At 41.2% G+C, this 25080-nt stretch overlaps 1 protein-coding gene across 2 annotated transcripts in view; it reads left to right on the top strand.

Moving 5' to 3' along the window:
• The window catches only part of LOC106889812 (chromosome unknown open reading frame, human C10orf90), a 66067-nt gene that overhangs the window by 30905 nt on the left and 10082 nt on the right, over positions 1-25080 (top strand). For both annotated transcript variants that reach the window (XM_014945227.1, XM_014945228.1), the window contains exons 2-6: positions 1192-1286; positions 3554-4637; positions 19404-19691; positions 21766-21959; positions 22987-23185. In XM_014945227.1, the coding sequence (XP_014800713.1) occupies positions 1192-1286; positions 3554-4637; positions 19404-19691; positions 21766-21959; positions 22987-23185 (1860 nt within the window). The remainder of the gene's footprint in view (positions 1-1191; positions 1287-3553; positions 4638-19403; positions 19692-21765; positions 21960-22986; positions 23186-25080) is intronic.

Raw genomic sequence — 25080 nt, 5'->3', positions numbered from 1 at the left:
CTATGAATATACACAGTGGTATTGGTATCTTGGAGCTGTGCAAATAAAATATACTTTAGTAAAGTATACCTTAGCATACTTTATTAAACCAGAAGGTTAATCCAACATCCTGGAAGTGTTTTGTGGTTGCTGTTCCATGGTGGGATGCAAGGAGATCTCTCGATGGGAGACAGACATGATACCTTCCCCCTCTTTCCCTTCTACTCCTTATCTGCACCCAAGGACATGACACCATGGTGTTATGGTGGATATGCTTTAATGAATGCTTCTTAATGTGATTTATACTCCTTTGTTAATATAATATTACATGTAAACTGAAATTCTGCTTAGTAAAAAATGATCAACTTCTGTGGCAAGCGAAGTGAAAGGAAAAAAAAAAAGGTCTTACTGGTGGCGTGACTTGTTGCTGTAAAGCAGCAGCCAGTAATCTCAAGAGATTTCAGTCCAAATAGAGAATTTTTGAAAATTAATTTTGCATGCTTATTACAAGATAGAAAGTAACGTAATTTCTGGCAAAACTCTTGACAGCAGACGTAATGCATCATTGCAACAGCCCAGGCTCCTTGTTATATGGAAATTAGCTCTGTGTAAAAAGCTGCAGACAGGCTAGAGCTAAAAGAAAATAAAAGATGACAAAATCAGCGACTGAGGTACTGATGTAATAGTTATCGTTGAACTAGAAAAGTTATGATGTAATAGAATTTCTGAATGTGATTTAAAATTTCTGTGGTTGTTTAAATGTGAAGGTGACTTAGTTCAAATGAAATCAGACTCGGAGCATCCGGCCCATTAATGTCCTCATTTGTGCTCCCGGTTCCGCAGTTCCAGACTACACAAAAGTGACATTTGTTGAAATCCGCGTTTCCCGTCTTCCCTGACTCCCCCCCACACTCGTGCCCGAGGCCACGGAAATCAAAAGCAGAGATATCCAAGCTTTGGATCAGCCCTGAGCACTCTGTGAGACTGTCCACAAAATGCATCTTTGCAACAGGATCCCAGGGGTGTTTCAAGCGCCGCGCCTGGGAAGGGGAGGAAATAGGATCCCTGCGATAACAAGATCCCAGGGCAATCAGATCATTTACAGCAGGCTCTTTCCCTCCTGCTGGCACTGCATTTAAACCTACATTCTCAAACTCATCTCCTCCAGGACACTGAAAATAATATTACTTTCTCTGTGCTTCTTTTCCCCAGGAGTGACACAGAAGCCATGGGGCACTGATGGTCAGAGGACATCCATGGGCCTTCAGAGGCAGAGTGCTGTGGAAGGAAAATCAGGCTCTACCAAGGTAAAATAAATAAATTCTGTTTAGATTGCAGTCAGCAGAATGCATTCAGGTTTTAAAAACAATTGCTGATTGCCGAGCAGGGTATTTGGACTTGGTTTTGTTTAGCAAGGCTTAGCTTAGGCAGCAGAAAAGCCCAATAAAATGATGGCTAAATGTTGTGATTCGATGCGCTCTTGGTGAGGAGGAAAAAAATTGCATCTTTTGTGAGGGGAAAAAAACTTGTTAAAAACACCTCAGGAGAGTAAATCAAGTGGTATCCCAAATATCAGTACACTCTGTCCCAGATGTTCTCAAGATAAAGCCTGAGGTTTTCAGTTCACCACAATTACTTTGTGTAAGTGCAGATTTTTTTTTTTTCACAAGATGCAGTCAAGCTTGAAAGCTCCCAACGAGCATAGGATCAGCTGGTCAAACCTTAAAGATCCATTTATTTGCCAAAGATTGGGAAGAAAGAATAATACATATACTTAAGCAGAAAAACAAAAAGCAAATTATTTAAAATATTGGTGCGTGAGTTTGAAGCTAATTGGGAGCATTTTTGACATGCCTTTGGACTCTTGCAGGATGTCTCCATCTGTGCAGCCCTTAACAAAAGAAATAAATGTCAAATTAACTACTGGAGCATGAGAAATGCATCCAAAATAAAGTATTTCAAGCAACATTCTTCTTCAATGCCCTGTAGAAATCTCCGGGAAGTCGAGAGTTTTGGAAGGCGTGCAAAGGTCTTAAACCTGTAGGTAGAAGTAAATGCAGTGCAGAAAATATGAGGCAAATGTTGTTACAAACCATGAAAGAAACAAAGACGGAAGAAAATTCTTTCCCTGGGGCTGCGAAATTATTGAATTGTCAAAACCACAGGCAGCTGGTTTAAAGACTTGATAGAATTTACCTGGCATTTCACCTCGTTAATAAACTCTTGATCTAACTCTCCCTATTTGGGTTCCCAAATCAGCCTTCCCAGGAGTCACAAAGGAGCCTGATGTCTGTGTTGCTTCCATGGGTGGGGGACAGGAGCACAGGGATGGTTTTCTCCAAGGGCTTCGGTGCAGGGTCCTGTCTCTTGCACCCGAGCCCTGAGGAAGATGACTGTGGCACCTGGGAGGTCACAACTCTGTCGCTCACACAGTCTTCCCTGAGGGAGAAGAATATTATGTTTTGTGAAATGCTCCTCAAGTACCAGTGTTGGTTATCAGATGACAGACACCCAGGTACGACTGAGATGAATTCATAACAAGCAGCCAGCGAATGGCACCTAAACCCTGAATGAACTTGACCGAGTGTTCATTATGGAGCTAATCCTCAGAATTTGCATGCCAATTCAGTGTTGGGTTTTTTCCTATTAGGATCGGGAGATGTAGGAACACAGGGCAGGAGCAATCTAATCAGCCAATTTACAACAGCAATAAGATTAGGCCAGATGCTTTATTGCATGTGACTTATGTGACCAGCCGTGTGGATAATAAGAGCAGGAGATTTTAAACTCAGGTTTACTCTTTGGCAGATAGCTTTAACATAAAAACACCTCCTTTATCACATCGAGTAAAGTAATGTACGGTCTATCAAGATAGATGTTTACTGTCATGGTTGGAAAAATTAATCTGGGCCCCTGTTGATCAATCTTGGACATATGTGGCTTTCCATCATTGACAGGTGCCACCAAGTAATGATAAGCAAGAAGGAACTAATGAATTTAAATGGTACCTGCAGCCCTTAAAGGAAGTTATATCACTCGAGGGAGGGATCATGGAGAAGTTTTTCTCACAACGGTGAGGTTGTAGAGCCGTCATGACCCTGGTGCCTACATGTCCTCTGCACCATGTGGTGGCACACGTGGACCTTCAGGATAATGATCTACAATATATTTAAATGCATTTTAAATTCCTGCAGTCTGTCATGAGAGAACAGTTTAGAGTCTGAAACTGGCAATTGCCCTTGACATGCCCATTTTTATAGAAACATAGTGACCACAAATCCCAACTGCAACAATGGGTTAAATACTGAAAATAATAGTATAGAATACACAGTTGGTTTTTGTGTTTTGTTTTTTTTTTTTTTGCACCAGAGTGATAAGGTTTTTATTGAAGTCTCACAGACAATTCAGGATTGATTTCAAGAGCGTGTGTTTTTAAACAACAAAAAAGTTAGGATGAATGGAAAGTTGACAAGAAATCTCAAGCAAAACTGTCCAGTGTGAGAGATGGTAGATGAGAAACATTTATATATGTTATGATAGAGTATGTTGATAATTTGAATCTTTTCGTTTGCAGGAATCTCTGTCACCACAAAATACAAAATTGATTTCACCGATACTTATTTCGCAGATGATTGATGAGAATAAATCAAAAGAAAATTGGCCCGCTTTGCCTATGCAGTCCCCCATCCCCCAGCCCAGTGCTTATCACACGAAGCAACCTTTGGCTAACCATGCTTCAGTCAACATTAATAGAGCATTTGCGGTACCTCCCAGCAGATTAGAAATTCAAGCATCTTTGGATGACGCCACATCTCCATCAGACTCTCCCATCGCAGAGGGAAAACGGTGTCAAAACTGGCCAAAAGGGTTTGCCTCCATAACTATTACAGCCAGACGTGTTGCTGCAGGCTCCAGAGACCCAGCATGTGGAGCTGGGGCTGTGCAAGAGCCCAACGCCGTGTCCCCCACCTCCAGCAAAATCCCTGCTGCCCTCCGTCGCTGGCTTCCACCGGGCCATGAAAACCAAAATGTTTCTCCATTGAAGATTTCTGAATCTTGCATGCAATTAAGTGAAGAGCCACAAAAGCGAATTTTTTACCTTGGAAACAAGGAGAACGGCGTGGGTCTTCAAAGCAGCGATGGGAGAGAGAAAGTACCACCCTCGTTCATCTCATGTGTCCACCTTCAGGTTTCTCAGCAGTGTCCAAATACCATCTATTACTTAGACAAGTCGCTCAACGTGTGCATTGACCGACCTCGAATTAAATGCCAAAAAGTTCAGAGATCGGTGTTGTCCTTCAATATAAATTGCAGTTCGTCTAGATTAACAGCAGATGGAGTAGATGGCATAGCTAATGGAGAGCCAATAGAGGAGATACTTAAGACAAGGCTCCTAGGAGAAAACAAGACTCCACTCAAATCAAACTGGAGTGCAGACTTAACAGAAAAGAATGTAATTAATAGAGGGACAACAAATGAAGGCTATTTGGGTAGTACATGCCCTTTACAAAGTGTCTTTGTCTCTGAACTTCCAGCATTTGTGGATATACCCAGGGGACCTGATAACATAGCAACAGCAAAGAAAGATGATGATAAGCAATCTGGCAGCTATCGCACTGCATTTTGTCTCCAGCTTCCTAATTCAAGTGATGAGGCAGGTAAGTAATTTCCAGAAACCTCAGGCTGGTGGAACAGAGGTTTGGGCTGGAACAGACCCACCACAATGATTTTTTTTGTGAGCAGATAATAGTAATCTTTCCTTCTGCAAAGGCACGGTGAGTCAGAGCACAACCCAGACGTTCTCACTTCCAGGACTACCATGAATATATTTGCCATGCTAGTGATGTGTGCTGCTCATCGGGTGACACAGGAAACTGCCTGTGTTTCCTGCATTAAACCTCTATTTTTAACCATTTATAACTGCAATTTAGTGTTTTCTCCCAGCAACGTGCAAATGTTTAGCACCTGAAAATTTCTTTGTATAAGGGTTGAGTGAGATTAAGAACGAGATGGCTGCACTGAGCTTGGTTTTGTGCTCCTTGTGATTAAAAAGGATCATTTTCAGCTTTTATTTAGAAGGCTATAGCAATTAGCCCTGGCCTCTATAACTAATGGCTCCAGGTAAATGGTTTGCAAATCTTTAACGCGTTTTTTGACACATCTCCAAGCATTTTGCCAACATAAAATTTTCTCTGCAACATTGCTCTCGGGGAAGGGAAAGGCACCGTGGGGATTGCTTCGTGCCCTGAGTGGTACAGCTTCTGCTGCACTGGGCTGTAGCAGCTATTTTACAGTGCACTTGAATAACCACAGCTGAGTTTATTGACTCTCCAGGAAGGGAGAGGGAGTGTGGACGGGAAGAATGTCAATGAGCAAGTCTGGTTTTTACCAAAAAACACTAAGGTTAAAACTTACCCCCCATGCAGCCTGTGACCTTGGGCTATGTTTAGTTGCAATTACCTTGTTCTTACATGGCCTTTTCCATCTAAGGGTCAGTATGTGAACATAAGCTGCTTCCTAAGATTCATTTGTACTTTCATCTTTCCAGTGTGCAAATGGGGGGAAAAAAAAAAAAAAAGATGAGAACTTGTGTGCTGTCTCATGGGCTGGACAAGGTCCAAAACCCGTGCTGCACTGTTCCTTTGCACCTTGGTGTTACTGCTGAAACCAGTGGGACTGCTATTGCAGTTATCAAATGAGAAGGTGCTGCTTTATTTGGAGGCTTCCTGCTTTAGCCTTAAGAAAATTACCAACAGAGCCAGGATTTTCCACAAAGAAACCATTAGTGTCAGTAATTCCAGAGTCAGGCCCTTAAATGCAAGCTGTGAGGGTCTGCATTCTGCAGGGTGAAGAACCCCTTGGACTGGATGCTGAAATAAGCCTGAGATAAAATCATAGAATGGTTCAGATTGGAAGGAACCTTAAAGATCATCTCATTCCACCTCCCTGCCCTGGGCAGGGACACCTCCCACCAGACCAGGTTGCTCCAAGCCCCCTCCAACCTGGCCTTGAACCCCTCCAGGGATGGGGCAGCCACAGCTTCTCTGGGCAGCCTGGGCCAGGCCCTCACCACCCTCACACCAAACAAGTTCTTTATGAGATCTAATCTAAATCTCCCCTCTTTCAGTTTAAATATCTCTTTAGGTTTTATAAGCATAATCCAGGTTGCCTGTTGTTGAAGGGGAGATGGCACAGTGGGAACAGGAGAGGGAAGATGCCAACCAGAGCTAAAGCAAGGAAGAAATGTAAAAGGGTGAGGGTTAGAGAGGACCTTCCACTGACCGACACCAGCAAATTATGTGTTTCAGTTTTGGACTTCATTGCATACTGTCCTATGTCAAATAACAATGTTGTCCTAAGGTTTCCATAGACATTACTATGCATTCAAGGCTTTGTTCAACACCACCTAAGGTCTCTCTACGATATACCACACAAACAAGGATTAGAATAATATTGAGCCTTCCCTGCGCTTGGTAATACAGGGGTGGTGATGAAAGGATCACTTTTACTAGAAGTCATTAGAAGGTGAAATAGGACACTTCTCATGGTTCCACAGTTTTACTAAAAGGAGGAAATAAGTGAGGTAACCAGCTGAGAAATACTGGGGTTTGAAAAATTATTTCCACCATTTGTGTACACAAGAATACAGGTGTAAATAAACATGGGAAGTGTTACCTTTTTAACTGCTTCCGCCTTTTGTGTTAGCAATAATGTAGAATGTAAAGATATATATTTCTCTTGATCAGACCCTTTGTAACATAAGAAGGTGTTTATCAGCTTACTACTTACTTACTTTCCTGTGTGAAATTTGTACCAACAGCCAGAATAATGCTTCAAAACAACAGTCTTTCTCACCAGGATCCCCAAAGTAATGAGCTCTTGCATAGCCGTCAGCTATTAAATGTGACAAATCATAAGAAACCCAGTTAAATGCGTGAGACATCCGCACTGCTCATTAAAATGAAAGGCAATTGCTATGATTTTAACCTGGGAGAAAATGAAAAAGTGTGTTCCCTTTAGTTCCAAAAATGGGTGAAGCGAGGGAGAGAAGTGATCTCTGAGGTCCAATTCTCTGTTCTGGTGCAAACCTGGTACGGTCCTACAGCCTGTTATACGTTGTGGGTTTTTTTCCTGGACCAGTTTGAAATATCTAAGGAAAGCTCTAATGGGACACAGTTGCCTTCCTGCTTTTTGTTGTGGCCCTTCTGTGTATACAGCTCGAAATTACAAGGTATTTATTGCAAGATGCTGTTGTATGAGCAAAGCAGAATGACTGCCCCATCAGCAAAGTCCTCTCCACCATTACAGATTCTCAATTCTTTTAGGTATTTTTTCTTCCCATGTTTACTAGCTCAAATCCATTCACCTTAAGCTTTGGTCTGATACATGTTTACGGAATGAAATGTTTGTGAAACAAAATGTTTAAAAAGAAGGAAGAACTCACAAAAAAGGGGCAGCGAACAATTTTTGACACCATGTTAATACTTTAACATATTTATCTTATGGATGAAGGAACTGCAGAGAGCAGTTTGTCCGTCACATTTCTGATGACCCAGAAAGTTTGAGTTTATATTAGTTTGCAGCTGTAGGCAATACCTTCCTGCCAGCAGAAATACAAGTGGTAATAACATCACCAGGGGGAGAAAAAAAATAGAAAAAAAGAAAAATTACTTTCAAGGCTAGACTTTTCTGTATGAAATCTGTAAATGTAGTTTCCAGGATGTACAGGCTGCCTTATTAGGAGCTGAAGTGGAATGAGCACCCAAATACTTCTCTGCTTTACAGGTACTGGAGCCAGGTTTGCTGTTTCCTATAGGGCTGGTTGAGTCATGGCCTCTCTGGAACATCCTTTTTCTAATTTTTCATGTGGCTTCACTAATGTAATGATGACTCTACTTACAGTATTACTCATACTATTTCATGTTTAAATCCAACTATTCAAGACTTGGCTTTACACGGACCTGGATAACCTAATCTAAGGCCCTGCTTTCAGCAGGAAGTTGGTCCAGATAATCTCCAGAGGTATATATTTCCACAATGTGCCACATATGAAATGGATATTTTAGGAATATTAATGAAATGTAAATCTTGGGCTACGCTCATGGATGGTAATTATACTTAGAAACCCAAATCTCTCAAACTCAGTTAGTGTTCAAAGCCGTGTTTCATGCTATTGCATCCCAAGGATGGAATATGATCTCGTGATTTCACCGCTATGGACTGTATCTTCTACTGGCTCCATTGCTTTGGTTCCTTTACTTCTATTATCTGGCAAGAAACTGGACTGTAAGTGCTGGAAAATCCATATTACACACGAAGTCAGACTTGATCTGTGGGAGGACATAGAGTCGTAGGACATAATTGTGTTTATTTTTAGTGAGTGGCCAGCATGAAGACCCCTGGGCAGTTCAGGGAACATGTACCTGTGAAATGGCCCACTGAGGGCCTCATGACCCTCCTCAGGGGTACAACAAAGGGTGTAAGCTCCTTGTCACAGGTGATCGATGTGCATCACCCTGCCTTCGGTCACGGCTTTTAACAAGCTGTCAGAACTTGCTAATGCTGCTTTTAAGTGAATGCTGCAATTTCCTTTACTGTCTGTAGCTGATGTCTCATAAATACAAGGTAAGTTAAAAATGAAAAGATTTGTCTTGTTTCTGCTGAAGACAGGAGCATTTTTAATCTTAATTTCTCACCTACCTTTCATGAAGAATATATTCCACATGAATATCTAGTTTTCCATCCATCTTTTACAATATATTACCTACTGGGGTCTATGCTGAATTATTAAAAAGGGGCAAAGAGAAGAAAATGGGACAACTTAAAACTCGTTTTGACCTCTCGACTAAACAATATCATCACTTTCCTATGAAAGATTATAAATGCCAACATCTAAATTTATGTTTAAGCTTAGATAATTGCAAGTGTCTTGATGCCTGAGCACCTTCACGAACGTCAGCTGTGTTATAAATGGAAATAATTTCTGCTAACACTTCAACTTCTATCACATCTGCACTTTTGTTTTTCTTTTGTTGTCATGCCCAAAACTGCAGTGCGGAATTATTAAGTAAGAACAGCTGAGGTGGAGAGAAATGTAAATCCGGTTTGGATGGTAGGTGCTGTGCTGGCTCCTGCAGCACCACGTTGGGATACAGAAGATGTGGAGAATGAGGAAGGAGGGTGGGGGGAAATGACAAGAGGGCATCTTGGGAAACAAAGGTGTACATAAACTACCCGCAACTAGGGAAATCGGGACAGGAAAGATTGGGAGGGACTCTTGATCAGGGACTGGAGCAATAGGATGAGGGATAACAGCTTTAAACTGAAAGAGGGGAGATTTGGATTAGCTATTAGGAAGAAATTCTTTGCTGTGAGGGTGGTGAGAGCCTGGCCCAGGTTGCCCAGAGAAGCTGGGGCTGCCCCATCCCTGGAGGGGTTCAAGGCCAGGTTGGAGGGGGCTTGGAGCAACCTGGTCTGGTGGGAGGTGCCCCTGCCCAGGGCAGGGGGTTTGGAACTGGATGGTCTTCAAGGTCCCTTCCAACCCAAACCATTCTACGATTCTATGATAATGAGGTGAGTGAGTCAGCAATGGAAGGTGAATCTAGTGCCATGGTGATGGTTGTGACCATGGACACGGGCAGCAGTAAGTGCAGGCACGGGGGACATCTGGGCTGGGGGGCTGCACTGCCGAGGTCCCTTCTCCTGCAGAATTCAGGAATGAAGCTCTCAAGAAGGGGAAGAACACATTTACATCAGTGAACAAGGCAGATCAGAGCTGATACTGTGGTTGCTTATACTTTTTCCACAAGAGAATGGCAGGTGACTTGAAAGCATAATTTACTTAATTAAAGCAACCCAAGACAGTAAATGGAGAAAACTGAAACGGGATCTGGGCTTTTGGGGTGTTGAATGGCCCCAGATGATTATAGACTTCTGCTTCCTTCTTAAGAGTTTTATTAACAAGTGCTGAAGCCAGCTGCATGTTTATTAAGGGGTAAATACCTAGACTTTATTTTGTTTCAGGAACTATTTTAATTTTTTTTACATAGTGTGCATGTCTATATATATGTATATACTTGTATTAGAGTAAAATCATAACAGCTGGTGCTGTGGGATTTTGATATGTTGCTACCTGCAAAGCAAAAAAATATTTTTGTTTTAAATACAGATTGAAAAGCCCCTGGTATTTGAGACATTTGTATATCAAGAAAATATTTGTAGGTCACCTTTAAACTAATATATACTCAGGGTAATCATGATGGGCTAATGTAGGCAATCTTAAAGGTGAAGACTATTAATTATATTTACTTTCAATTATTAAATAATATTTGAAATGTTGCGATGAATGAATGTGGCCTGTCTGATGTTCTCACTTCATTTTCTGTTTATGAGAAAGTCACCACGCAATAACCCAGAGTACAAGATTAGTGTGTGTGTGGGGGGGGAATATATATATATATACATGAACAAGATATAATTAGACTAAAGCTGTTCCTTACAATATGGAATTTATTGTATAGAAACTTGAGTAGCTACAGCTGATGCTAATTAACTCTCCAGCCTGAGAATGTGTACAGCAGTAGTGATGGTGAAGACAGGAGAAATATGAAATATGGCACAGAAGATTTTACTTTAGCTTGCACCTGCTAAGCATGAGGAGCCAAATCTTCAGCTGATGTCAACCAATAGAAATATCTGCCTTCAGAGGAGTGACACTGGTTTACATCAGCCCAGAATCTGGCCGGGGACATTACTGACTTGGCATTATGGACATAGCAGCTGGTGCCGACTTGTTAAGAACAAAGGACCACATGCCAAAAAGCCCATTAAAAGGAGCTCCTTTGATGTTTCACTTCATCTGGTATAAATTTAAAATGGAGGAGGTTGTCAATTTTCCTTAGTCTAGACGTTTTGTGTCATTGGGTCTGTGTCATGCTGCAATGTGACCTTCATGTACTGTATGAGAGCTGAGAAATTGAGGACTCTGTCCTTACAGATGTTGAAAACTCAGTGAGGAAGTGGCAGTCCTTGGCTGTGAGTGACTCTGGAAGATGCTGACAGCCTTTGAGACGGACCCCAATCTGTGTGATGGGCAGTAGGAGTTGCCTCCCCTTTTCTTAGAGGTTTTTTTATTTGTTTTAAAAGGAAGGAGATGCCTCCTCTTCTCTGGAGGGTCCTTTTATGTTTATGGAGTACCAAGGTCTTGAGCTTTACTCCTTGTTTCTAATGCCTTTTGTGGGTTTCCCCATCCTCTGGTGTGATGAAGGAAGGGCTGATGCTGCTCGTCAGGTGTAAGAAGAGAAGCAAGGGATCAGTGTGGAATTTTCACTTATTTAGAAAAACTGTGAGGCTCAGAAGAGTGATGTGGACTTTTGCCCCGTCACATGGATGTATAGCTACTGTTGGAGGACGTAGCCTCAGATGTAAGCAAGAGGGAGAGATGATTCTCAAGGCTGTGTCAGCCAAAGTTGCCCCCTAGGCTGGTTTTCAGTCATGGCACTGGTGATTTGGTGGCATTATGATGTCACAGTGACCCTGGCTGTGAATAGAGCACTCGCATTTCCCCATGGAGCTAATTGTTCTTTAGTAATTCCTTTGTGGTTTTAGGCAACAAACAGCCATGGATGGGTGGGATTGGGGGTTGTTTTTTGTTTGGTTTTGTGGAGGTTTTTGGTTAGATTTTTTTCACTTGTTTAAGGGCATGACCATAAAGTAATTTGACTAGAGCTGAAGGAGCTCCCCACCTGCAGGAAACATGCCTTTGACAGCCTGAGGCTTAGTTTTACACTATGGGGCATAGCAGTGAATCTTGGGATAGAAAGACCATTGTTTCTCTTGAAGTCAGAAGGATGTCTGCCCTGTTAACGATGTTAAGCACAGCATCTCCACGAGTGAAACAGAATCATTTTCCCAAAGATGATCATACTGGCTGGTGAAGTTCCAAATTAAAGTTCAGCTCTCCTTGTTTTGGCACCTGAAAGTTAAAGGTTTGATTTTTCCACTGTTTTCCATCGTGTTCAGGGTGGACATTTCTATCCTGAGCTGTCAGAGTTGGTAAAAATGTGAGACAATTTGAAGTGAAAGACTCTGGAAGGGGCAAGTCACTCGTTAGCACTCAGGGCAAGTACTGGAGGACTGAATAGGAGAATCGTTAAAATAATGATTAAGAGAAAGAGATGGGCTATGTGGATTCGGTGACTGCATTATGCCACTGGAGTAAAGGGCCTCATTTTCCCCTTATTCACACTTGGTTTAAACTGGGAGCAAGTCTTCTGCAGTCTGTGAAATGAGTACTTGGCTCAGTCTGGCTGCGGTAAATTATCAGAAAGAGCTGAACAACTAGGTGTCTTTGACATGATGAGAATACCAAGTGGTTGATAAATTTCTTACCCTGCAAATCACCATTTAAATGTTCTGAATCATCCAGAATATTTTTTTTTTTAAAGTCACACTGCATCAGATTACTCCTTCAGTCACTACAATAGCGCCTAATAGCTTCTTGCATGACACCCTTGAAATGCAAACATGGGTGTCTAACTCTGAGATTTTTGTTACGTGGATGTTACAGAGAATGTCTCGTAAGTACAGCAGCAAATTTCAAAGTATTTTCAATAACCATTTCCATGGCTCTTAATAATATGAACAGAGATCCTCTCAGTCTCAGGACCAGTTGCCTGGGAGTGTTGGGCTTGTTAAAGACACAGCTTTGGTATAGAAAGGCCCAAAAGGCATGAGAAGAAAAACAATGGTCATTCGAGGCGTGGGTCTAAAATCTAAGCTCGATTATCTTCGATGGGAAAATAATTACCAGGTGATTGACCAACCTCCAAATTATCAAAGGCTTAATGAAAAGGGAATATATTTCCTTTTATCCTGTCCCAGCATGCAGGAAGCAAAGGGGGAAAGCGTGAGCAAAATACACAAACGCCAGTGTCAACCAGCTGGGTATTGGGAACTCACTGGTGCGAGCAGTCGAATCAAATCATGTGGGTGGATTATTTCCTGACTGCTAAAATATTCCGCAGCAATAATACGCTCTCATGATTCGGAGTGTAAGATGATCTCCTGCAGGTGCCAGGCAGGAAGGTTTCCTTTTTGCTGGTGCAGTCATTGCAAATTCCACTCTCGTTCCCCAGAACTTCTCCGTGCGCGGTCGGGAGGTTTCACGTCACATCCTGTCCTGAACGGCACATTGCTACCCATTAACTTCCTGAAATAAGTGGGGTTGCCTTATTTAACACCAAGAGAGAGAAGATTGATTAATTATTTGTAAAGTGTTTTGAGAAAATGAATTGGCAGTCACCACAGGGAGACTTATTGTTAGGTGCTGTTGATTAGCTGCGTTATGGGATTGTTTGCTCTGAAGCCAAGTGTTGGACTACACTCTAATTTTGCCAAAAGCCTTCTGTAAACAAGCTGTTTCTTGACATCAAGAGGCTTTTCCTACTTTGGATTGATTATAGGTTTGAAGCCTAATAGCTCTTAGGTACACTTGATAAGCTTTCTCTTTTAAATTATTACAGCTTTCTGCAGTCAAATATCAGCTTTTGCAAAAAGAAAGCGTCTTCCTTCTGAGAAATGTGTCCACAGCTGTCAACGCCATTAAAAAAAAAACACCAAAAAAACCAACCCCAAAACCCCAAAAGAGCTGGAAAAAACCAGCCTTTTTTGTTAGAAATATTTTTTTAATCTTGACTTTAACTTGAGATGTTATTGATATATTTGAGATTATGAAGCCTTATCCTCACCGTACAGGGCTGTTTGAGGAAGCATTCATATTGGTACAATGTCATATTAATGGGGAGTAATGGTCTGGCTGATTCTCTTGGTTCAAACTTGCGAAGTTCCCTCGACTTTGGGTCTATACAGTTCTGGGAATGGTGCTGAGGACACGGCCCAGCCCCATTCTTCAGGATCCAGCCCCAGGTTTTTATTGAAAGGTAAATCCAAGATGTCATTAAGCATTGCATTTCGATCAGGGAGCATGGGTAGAGCGACATTACTCTCAGATTTTTTTTTGCAATTCACATAGTTTCCATGGACGCCAATGCTGAACAGCATCTGAGACTGGAGACATTTGACAAACATTGAAAGCCAGTTGGGGACACAGGTGTCACTGCTGGTCAGCAGAAATTTTAGTAAAAACATTTGACTTTTGCAGCACTCCTTGCCGACTGACTAAGAGCGATATCTTTTCCTCGGCAGTGATCTGAGCAATAAATATCCATCCTATCCTCCATCCCTTGACAAACACTGAAATAACTAATAATATTGTCATTGCTCTCAATGTTTCCATTTTTCTGTGTTACCAGGCTGTTGAGATGATGCAGTCTGTTTACTTATATCTAAGATTGTATGGCTTAGCTGCGGTAATACTTGATTCATGAGGGGAATTGAGTCATCAGTCTTTGTCATCAGGAGGCTGGCGTCTTGGTTTGGATCACAGGTCTCTGCTTGCCCGTTTAAGGCACGTGTGGGCTCTGTACAACCTGTGCCTACGTGTGCCTGGCTCTAAGTCTTGAAGAAGGTGGAAGTTTCTCACATTTAAAGAACGTTAATTGCTGCTTCTCTCTGTTTTGGGCTATTGGCAGTGTCAGCTCCCATCACGGAGGTCTGGGAGAGCTCAGCAGCCCAGGGCATGGGGCTTTTATTAAATTTTTTTTTAAAAAAAGAAAAACCCAGCAGGTGGTCTGTAATGTAAAGCCTACCTACAGTGGCGATGTCTGATCTCGTTAATGACACACAGTGAATCAACGCTGCGTGTCTCCTTCCCCGGCCGCCTCTGGTCGGGCTTGCTTGGTGGTCGGGGAGGATTTGTAGCACTGCATCTGTTAAAAGGAGCTTTGGCCACTTTCAAAGAAGCACTTTGTCATGAATCCTCAAAAAAATCCACACTGAGAGGCGAGGAAGAGCGTTACATGAAAGTATGAAAAGCTGCATTATCCTAATGTAAAGTGAAAAGGGGGGGAAAAAAAAAAAAGTAACAATGGAAAAGTGGATGTTTGCCTGAATTGTCCGTGTTTCAAGGAAAGGCAAGTTTAACCTGCTGTAATGCAGGGTCACTTCCTGTTAGCAAAACCCCCTGAAGGGAGAGGGAGGAAAATGTAAAAAGATACTTTACAGTAAAACAATATACTCATTTTACTCAGAGATCAAGGATTCTTGAAAAAAAAAAAAAAAGAGCTTTTGAAAACCTACCCCTAGTTTTACAGAATATTTTTAACTCCTCCAATATCATATGGTTTTCACTAAGTCATTATTTAAAAATTGAACTGTTGTATTTTTTTTTCTTGCATAGGGCAAAAATGACTTTTCTCTGAATGTAATTACGATTTTGTTCCTTAACTTTTTCTCGTATTAGCAGCTGAGCTTTTACAACCAGGATCTATATTTGCTGAATTTTATTAAGGGAGTCATTCTGCTTTCTGTTTCTTCAGGTTTTGTTCTCCTGTATCTCCCAAAGCATTACACTTGCATGTCTTCGTTCATTAGTTTTAAAGTCTTTCTTCAGCTGGGATAATAGAAAAAACACATATTGCTAGTCATCCAGTTGCAATTCTAGCTATTCTCAGAGGGGTATATATATTTCAAGTTTGGTGTGTGGGGATTTAGATATACAATTCCAGATAGTCTTAATGAGACTAACAGTTCTAATTCCCCGTATAGTATATTAAAAATGGATCCAGAATGTTCAGAGTGAAACTCTGTGATCTTACCTTTAAGTACCTTTGCCTATTTTTTTTTTTTTTTTTTTTTTCTAAATATCATTTGCATCTGCATCCGTTAGTTAAGGTAATTGACAGCTGCTTTGAGGATGAAGGAGTTCTCTTTGGAGCCCGTGTCTGGTTTGCTTTGCTGTGTTTTCCTGGGAATTGACTGCGCCTGGGTGTACCTTTTGCATTGAAAGGTTAATTCAAGAGGGAGTTAGAGGAAAGAATTTAGCAAATCAGCTCCGTTATTATTCTGATTGCCTTCGATGTTAGACAAGAACAAAGCGCACCTTTTCTTATTGCCTTAATTAACTACACACAAAAAAATCCCCACCATACTGTGAATCTAATAAGGATTATGATTTAGTTATAATATTAGTACAAGATCTAAGGAGGGCACTTTTCATGCAGAAAGGATGCAGTGAGTTTATACCTGAATTTCAGGAGGAATTGTGCTTTTTAAAATTCTTTCCTAGGCATCTTTTTGTTGCCATAAAATGCTAAGAAGCAGCCATCACCTTTTTCTCTCCTAATCCACATCTCTGTAGGGATTCCCAAGACCTTATGGACAGGATGCCACTGGAGGGGTTTCTCTTAGCAAGGAAGGGGTGCAGTGCAAAAGGGAGGGCAGTCTCTATTTGCACTGTATGTAAGAAATATTCCTGGGGCTTAATTCTCAGTTCTTGAAGGTTACTGTACTTACACTTGGAAGCCAATATCCACAAATAGCTAGTTTGGTAGTTAGGAGTAAATGGAGTGTGAATACTCCAGGCAACTCTTCTTTCTTCTGTTCAGATCTATATTCTAAAATGTTAGAGAGGAGAGATGTGACTTACAGACAACTCCTTTGCTCATTCTGGTCTCTACTGTTTTATTCTGCTACCTGGCAGCCCATTTTCACCACCCCAATGATTCGTGCTGTAGTTTTGGATCCCAGTGCCCAGCCACAGCAAATAGCCTCTCCTGGGGACACAGCAGTGGTGTCAGCGCTCTGATGATCTCGGTGAAGAAGCTGTTTGGCTTCACAACACACACATTTATTGCACAGACTGTTTCTTGATACGAAGGCAAATTATCTCCTACTGTGATGCTGCCTTGGATGAGCAGAAACTCTTTTCTCCTTTCCACTTTCTTTTCTTCTCCTCTCTGCTTTCTGCTGGCCAGTAAACTATTTTAATTTAAAAGATTATTTAAAGAGATAATCTGTTTTCCATTCAAGTTCTTTCTGTGGCTTAGCTGCCCTCCTTTTTTTTCCCCCCTTCTATCCTTCTAGTATCTTGGCTGCCTCTGTGAAGAGACTTCCTTCTTTGCTGCTCTGCAGTTACTTAATGCTACCTGCTGCTTTCTTCATCTTCTCCCACCATGCTGCTTGTTCTACCTCCTCCCACAAACACTCTTTGATGCCCATGACCCCATTAATCTGTCCCAGTGGTTTTTTTCCCTTTATATGTCATAAAACATTTGTAGAAACACAGTGTGTAGCTGCAGGTATGGGATGGGTCGGGGAATGAAGGAACAGATCACTGTGTATGCGTGAGCTCCAACCGGGATAGGATTGAGTCTATCCAGTTTGTTGAGAGTATTTGCATCAAAACTATTTTGAGAAGAGAGCTAAGCTTTGACAGAAGTTAAGGCAAATATTTGCAATGTGTGAAAAGCAAGGAGAAAAAATAAGTTATACCAGGGAGAAGAGGGAGAGCTTGGATGCTAGCCTAGAATTTGGGAGCTCTGTGTGCACTTCCTTGCTTTCACCAGATTTTCTCTATGGCTGTGAAATTGCTTAGGATAGGGTTTATCACAGTGAAGTTAATTAGAAAAAAAGGTTCATTTTTCTGTCTGTGCTGATCTTCAGGGATCCCTGATGAGAGGATCCTCAAAGGAGTTGAGTCCTTCTCCCTGTATGGGCAGTTACAGAATGGAACTTGAGATGATAAAAGCTTTCGGGTCTGCATGGTAAGGGAAGAACATGATGCTGTACTTTAATGCCTCTGTTTTCCTCAGAGTCATTCAGAACATTAGAATGTGTAGGAGACCATCATTTAGTGGCAAAGAATATTTCTCATTTATTGTGAGTGGATTAAGAATTGGGAAAGAGAGCTGAAAGCTTCCTGCACCACACCGTAGGATCTAATTTTCCTTAATGACTGTGACATAAGGAAGTGTCTAACATGATGTAGCATGTAACCCTTCCTCGTGGATAGGATCAAAGGGAAAAACATTTCTAATCTTCCCTCTGTCCTCAGCCAAGACATTGGAAAGAGTGTTTAGAGAGGGGCAGCTGTTGAGAATGAGTCAGCAGAGAAAAGAATTATGTGGCCACTTTTTTAAAAGATGTTTGTCATGAAACACGAGTCGTTTATTAAATAACTTATGTCCACAATATAGAATGGGAGAAGCCCTGCCTGGTTTGTTTGGGCTTATGGTTACCTCTGAAACCACTTGGGTTTTTTCCCCTTCTACTTCCCAAATCTCTCGGTTGCCTTCTTTCAGAGTTTTTTAATAGCTATTGGTCATTTCCATCTACATAAATCTAGGTCTCGAGTCAGCCTGTGACTGGGGCTGCCGATAGACAAGTTATGCACATGATTAAAAAAGGAAGAGCAGAGTCATGCTGTGTGCATGGCCCTGTGGGTCCTGCATACCAGGGAGCACTGCAGAGTGGTTTTATAGGGACAGAAACCAGTTCCCATCTGCTTATTCTTTCTCTCTGCTCTTTGCTGATCCTGATGCCCTTTTCATCTTGTCCCTAATTCTTTGGATTTCATTTCCTGATTATTTTTTCCCCTATTCTCTTTTCTCCCTTCAAAATGCTGCCTTAAATACCCTTCAGAAAATGGACGCATCTTGTCCCTAATTCTTTGGATTTCATTTCCTGATTATTTTTTTCCCCTATTCTCTTCTCTCCCTTCAAAATGCTGCTTTAAATACCCTTCGAAAAATGGACATTTCTGTGTACTGATTTGCCCAGACTCTCAGTTTTCTAGGGTTTTGCTGGCAGCTGTGGTGGGCAGCTTGAATCATCTTCCAAGGTTTCTATAGCACAGAGCTTTTGTGACTACCTCTGTCGCTTTTGATGTGGCTGTCCTGCAGTTGGAACTGCTGTGCTACATCCTCCTTATCAAAACAATTTCAGTGGAAAGCATATCTTGTACAAATCCGACCTTTTTGCTGCTGGTTCCTGCTGGGGCTTCGCACAGAGGCAGAACAGGACACTAGAAATGTTGGAGATGGGGGCTGCTCCTGAGGCAGCCACCCCACTATAGAGAGCTTAAAACCCTGATCCCCAAACCACTTTGACATCAATTCTTATCACAGCCACTGTTGGATCTGTAATGATAATTTTGATCAGGTTTAACTGATCTAAAATATTCCTCTCAAGAAAATAAGAGGCAAGAGGAGGACACATAACGTACCTTTATGTTAGAGGTATCTTGACTCCTTCCATGACGCCCAGCAGAGTGCATCTATATTATTTAGAATGGCAATTTATTTTTATGAAGAGTATCCTCTGTGATTATTTCTATCAGTAACATTTTGTTGCAGCAGAGTCACGATAAAATTTGTATCAGTTACAACTTTTAAAATATATGACTGGAAGCAGTTTCACAGGAAATAAAAATTATGAGGACCAGAGGGCTGAGAAGAGAAATGTTCCCATGCTATAGAATTTGGGGTTATTTTTTTATATTTTTTTTTCTTTTCTGTTTTTCACAGGAACACAAATGTCAGGAAGCATGAAGCAGCAATGCACCACGGGCAGGAGCAGCACAACGGCCTCTGGCTCCCTTCCAGACACAGCTTCCAGAAAGGCAATCACTGCTGCTACTGACGGCTCATCGGAAAGGAGAGATCCCCCCAAGGGCACCTCCAAATCCAAAGGGATCCAAGCACAGGGCACCCTGAAACCAAAAATCGCTGTCTCCCGGAGTTTGTGCAATATAAAAGCTTCATCAAGGATCCTCTGGGAAGAAAATGTTCACATGCAAAACCAGCTCCTAAAAAGTAAGGTACAAATCCTACTGCGGTTGTTAGGAATATGGTTTCAATAATAAGATGAGATCAGTCTCAAAGAAAAAAGTGAAATAATGGAAAGTCAGTCCATTTTTGTCCAGCTTTAAGTGCTGAGTATGAGTCATCTGGTGAGAGATCAATCAACTAATCTGACTGTATACATTGCTATGGTTAATAGAAAACAAGATTAAAATGAGAAAGATAGGCTTACTTTGTAAGTAGATTCAAGAAAGTCTTGAAAAAGCATTAAAATTGCAGAGTCAAGCATTCCCAGTCCAACCAAGAAACACCAGAAGTGAGGTTAGTTTTATAACCTTGTTCTGATACCTTTCTTTCACTTCTGTGATCTTTTTTTTTTTTTTGACACAACAGCCTGAACTCTGCAGCGCACACGCATAGCATGAAATACCTCATTTGCAGGGATTATTGTGAAGAAAAGAAAAGAAGAGGTCTAACAATTGATTATCAGCAAGGTTTCAGCACATAAAATGTAATTTCTTCTAGGTAGCACCAATTGGGATGTCTTACTGGCAGCATTTATTCACACAGCTAAAACGGAGATGACACGAGCCGCTGTATTCGTTACGCTGTGTTCTTGCAGAAGGCAGCTGGGATATTCTATAGATTAATTTGGCTTTAGTATCAATAGGTTTGTGAGAAATATACTCCAAGAATGCCTTAAAAATGCTGTAATGATCGTATAGCCTTTTTTCTTACAGCGATTTTTACAGATTTTTTGCAGGCAGGTAGGCAAAGCTTTTCATTATTGACTATAAAGCTACTGAATGTGACACCCATTTAGTTGAGAAAAGCCCACGTTCTGCTTTCAGTGCCTGAAGTTAAATCATGCCATGTCACTAGCTGGAAGTAACTTAGTTTTACAAAAGTGAAGCATCCACTGAGATCTATCAAAGATAAAGTTAATCGACACCTCTGTAAACCTGACTTATAGAGGAGTTTAATTTCATGTTCGCAAGCTTCAAGGTTTTTTTCCAAAATGTTAACAAGAACAGTATTAGGGAGGAAATGCAGTTCAGGCTTTTATAAGGCAAATGTACCCAACACAGATAATTTTAATATTTTTTTAAGTACAATATAATATGTACAATATGTCATAAAGAGGAAAATATTTTAAGTTTATTGTAACCAAAAATTGAAATAAAACAGTAATGGGCTTTATTCCCAGATATTTAGTTCTAGAAATCAAGTTATTTGGCAAGGAAGAAGTACTCCAGTGTGACTTTTCAAAATAGCTCATATGGAGCTCTTCTGAAGTTCCTTTGTTATTTTGGATTAATTCTGTCCTCTAAATGAGAATCTTGTCAACTCTGATTTTTGAGCACATAGCCTCTTTTGGTCCTAATTTGTGCAGGGAGTATCAGTCATAGAGCATTAAAGCATAATTAAAAGTGTAGAAAAAAAATCTGTTTTTCTCAATGTGAATTGACAGCTTTCATAATAATAGGCTATAATGCACGTTAACCTTTTGTTTATTTTTTTTTTTCAAGGAGTCTTTCCACTGGAAAGACTGAATATATAGACTGAATATGTGAATGAATGAATATATAGAAATGGTAGAAAGAAAAACCATATTGTCAGCAAAGGAAAAAAAAAAGAGTAGTGTTTATGAAAGTGTCGGTATGGTCAGAGAGAAATTATATGTGATTAAGGTCCATCACAATATGTTATTTGCTACAATATGTGCAATAAATTGAGAGGTACTCAAGCTGCAAGTCGCAGTGGGATATTCTTTCCTTGCCATGATGCCTCTGCTGTGTTACAGAAGCATCTTGCTTTTGGGAGGCAAATACCAGCAAATAAAGCTAAGCATCCGAGTGGTTTAATTATGCTTCAATGTGATGTCTGGCTTAATGTGAAAGATACTCTGGGTGTCACAGGGCAGTGAGTAGCACCTATGATTAGATTTGATCTATTCTGCTTAATGAGGCCTATTAATAATACCTTGGCATTCTTATTTCAGAAATTGCCCTCTATGTCTAATGAGGTGGAGAACCCAATAAAAAATTAACCATGCACTCTTAATGAACTTTTAAATCTCTCCAAGGTGATTATGAATTCTGTGGTTCAAGTGACAAAATCAAGCAGTGGAAGGAGGAGGCCGGGCGGGAGCGAGCCAGCCGGGTGATTCTGTCCGTGGCTCTCTCACCAGACACTGCTCTTGAGAAGAACGATGTGCTCCCCTGGCCAGAAACCAGCCCCCAGCCTGAGAAAACCCCACCAGTCCCGTGGACACTGCGGGTAAAATACCAATTTGTTGTCATCGTTGCTCTGTTGCTGCTAATATGGGGGTTGACTTTTGTTTTATTATTTTTTTTTCTCTTTTTTTCCTTTTTTTTTTCTTTTGTGGATGGTCTTTGCTTCCTGGTAAGTGGCTGAGGGCAGAACTTTGCATTACCTTGATTTTTTTCCCTTTCCAGTGAAGTGTTGGTAACTCGCATAAGCTGCCAAGACTTGCTTGGCTGTTTGGTTGTAAAATGTCTCCATTCTAAGCTCCACCAGCCATTCCTGTAGAGGAACATGGTAAAAGTCTGAGGATTTACAGCTTTCCCAAAGACACTTAGGAAATTGTCCCTTGGAACTTCCAGTTTACCAAATGGGGATGACATCCAGCACCACGAGCAGCAGCCATAGGTACGGACACGACCCCAGGTTGATACCAAGCCCCATCACCAGAAGTGCTTTCCTGTCTTCTCCTCCAGCATGTGTTGAAGATCAGTCTCCACTCCCGTCTTCTGCCCCGAAACATTCCTCGATGCTGAAGCAGCCTTTGACTGGGAAGCGTTCTCTTTCTGGATCATCCACGACTAGATCTGCATGACAATCTAAATAAACAGGAAAGTTTGTGAACTGTTAGTGACAAGCTGCTTCAGCAATGGGGTGAGACAAGGAAACAGGCAAAACATCAAGAACTCAAATTTGGATACTTGGAGCGTGGATACATATAAAAATATGTACTTCAAAACCTTTTGGATCTGTTCTCTGAAAGTTGGGTTTGGGTTTGATTGCTTTTTGGGTTGTTTTGTTGTTGGGTTTGGTTTTTTTTTTTCAGAAATTCTCCTTTGTCTGGTCTGGAAATTTCACACCAAAGCAGCTTTCTAACAGTAAAGGAAGTAAAGACATACAGGAAGGCAGTTTGGTAACTTCTGTATAGACAAGCAATGACTTTCATTAATCATCTCTTACTGAACCCTCTTAGATGCTTATCACATTTTTTTCTTCCTTTTAATTTTTTTTTAAAACAAAGTGGTTTCTGTGTTGCGTTTAGGAAGCACTGGAAATCCATAAGCCTGAGTTCATCTCTCGTTCACAAGAAAGGCTGAGGAGGCTCGAACACATGGTCCAGCTGAGAAAAGCCCAACAGAGCGATGTTCCTGCAGGCAACCAAGCAGCCCTTGTTCGCAAGCTTTCCTCAACATCTACTTCAAGCAAAAAAAAGCAATACACCATTCCTCACCCTCTCAGTGGTAAGTTGAATTGTGACCCACCACAGGTCTGTAGCTGTCTTTGAAATCTTGCCACGTGTATAGTGTTTCAATATTAATTTTGTGAGAAAACATGAGACCTGCTGCTCCTGTTCCACCCCATCATCCCTCCAGAGTCTGTCCCAGTGCTCAGAGCAGAAAGTCTTCAAAGCACGGAGGTGGGTTAGTGGGGACGAGGTGTTTTCTGTGGTTTGTGGCAGCAGAAGGAAACTTCCTGGAGGACCTTTTTGTCATTGTCACCTGCAGTTGCGTTCTTCCTCGTGATGTGAGTTGCTGCTAGTTGTAGAGGTGACAGCAATAAATGGCATTTCTTACCGCTCACAGGAAGAGCATTAGGGGAGAGATGTGACAAGTAGGAGTTCAGGTGGGGTTTGGGAATAGGACTCCCAGTGTGGTCTTCTCAGCAACTTCAGGTGTGGACTTCCCACTTGACTGATGAAGCCCTCAGTAGTGAGAGAGCTGTGAAAGTACACTTGTCTGCCCAGCAGCTGTATGCAAAGCTGCTAAATCAATGCATCTAAACTCTGTGATTTCCTAATTCAAGTTGATTAGGTTGTTTTATTACCCTGGTGCTAAACAGACTCAATATCCAACGAGTTAAAACAGTTCTCTCTGAGAAGCTCTCTCGCAGCTCCCTCCCAATGGCACCTCTGTAAATATTATCTAGAATCAGGACTTTAAACACATTACTTTTGGTTTTCCTTTCCTTCCGTTTTTTTTTTTTTAATTGCCATCTGGCTGTTACTTAATTCAGTTGACTAAAGAAAAAGATTCATTTGATTGATTGGCATTCCTCTTTCCATTTCAGTTTTAAATCTGTGGCTGCTTGAAGCCACATAATTCTACTGAAAAGTAAATCAATTGAAAATATTAAACTAGTTTCGTCACCTGGAGGAAGCAGGAAGGAAAATCTTTGATACCCTCAACACTGGGATACGTATTTAGTTTTTTGTGCTCCCTGGGGAATGAGATGTGGTGTTGGAAAGTTGGGTACACTCCCAGTCTGGGGGGTCTTGGTAAGAGAGTCTATGTAAGAGCTAAATAAGCATAAGTAAACAAAGCACAAAACATGAATTATATTTTAAAGAGTCAATAAAATTAATTCACCACTTCAGTTATCCAAGTTAATTTTCTTGGGTTCAGATCTCACAGGGCTGTGCTGCTCCATGGTGTTGGGGGCTCTGTGCCAGCACCAGCAAAGCCTCGCAGTGGCCCAGGCCAGGAGTTTGCCATTTATCATAGAAGAAGTGGCAAATATCTCCCCCTTTATTTGGTCATCTTTGGGAGTCCCCCAAACCCCCTCTGCAAATTCTTTAAGAAACAAAAACCTGAAAGGTTAAACCTATTTCTCCTTAAATTATAATTAAAGATTAATCTTTATGCTTGTTTAATGAGTAATAAAAGCATAATATTGAAATATATTCATTAATTATTCAAGTAAATTACTATTTCCCTCTTCTAGTGGTTAGTCATTAAAGATAAATTTGTCTAAAGAGACTCTTTGGTTTCCGTAACTCATCCGCCTTCCTGTAGCTACATATAATTTTCTGTTTGTAAGATCTTAATATTTTTATAATGTCAGAAGTGTCACGTCTGTTATTTGAGCATAAGTGTAATTAATTTTGTAAATCCTAGGCCCCCGCTAAAGCACAAGTGTGTAGGCTGCAGTTCAGAGGGCTGTGTAGGAGTGTACGGAGCATATTTAATTCGCTCTGAGTCCTGACAGTTGGTATTTTAGGACTTCTGCTGGCCGGTGCTGTTGTGCTGAAGGACTAGTATCATTAATGAGCCCCAGAGTGGGGGATCTTTGTTTCCTGCAAATGCCCCTAAGCTGTTGTAGCTGCAACCCCTCTCGCAGCACAGACAAGGGCTTCCCC

This window comes from Calidris pugnax, unplaced genomic scaffold (genome assembly GCF_001431845.1).
Source record: "Calidris pugnax isolate Ruff unplaced genomic scaffold, ASM143184v1 scaffold89, whole genome shotgun sequence".
Classification (NCBI taxonomy): domain Eukaryota; kingdom Metazoa; phylum Chordata; class Aves; order Charadriiformes; family Scolopacidae; genus Calidris; species Calidris pugnax.
This window is presented reverse-complemented; position numbering and strand designations above follow the sequence as displayed.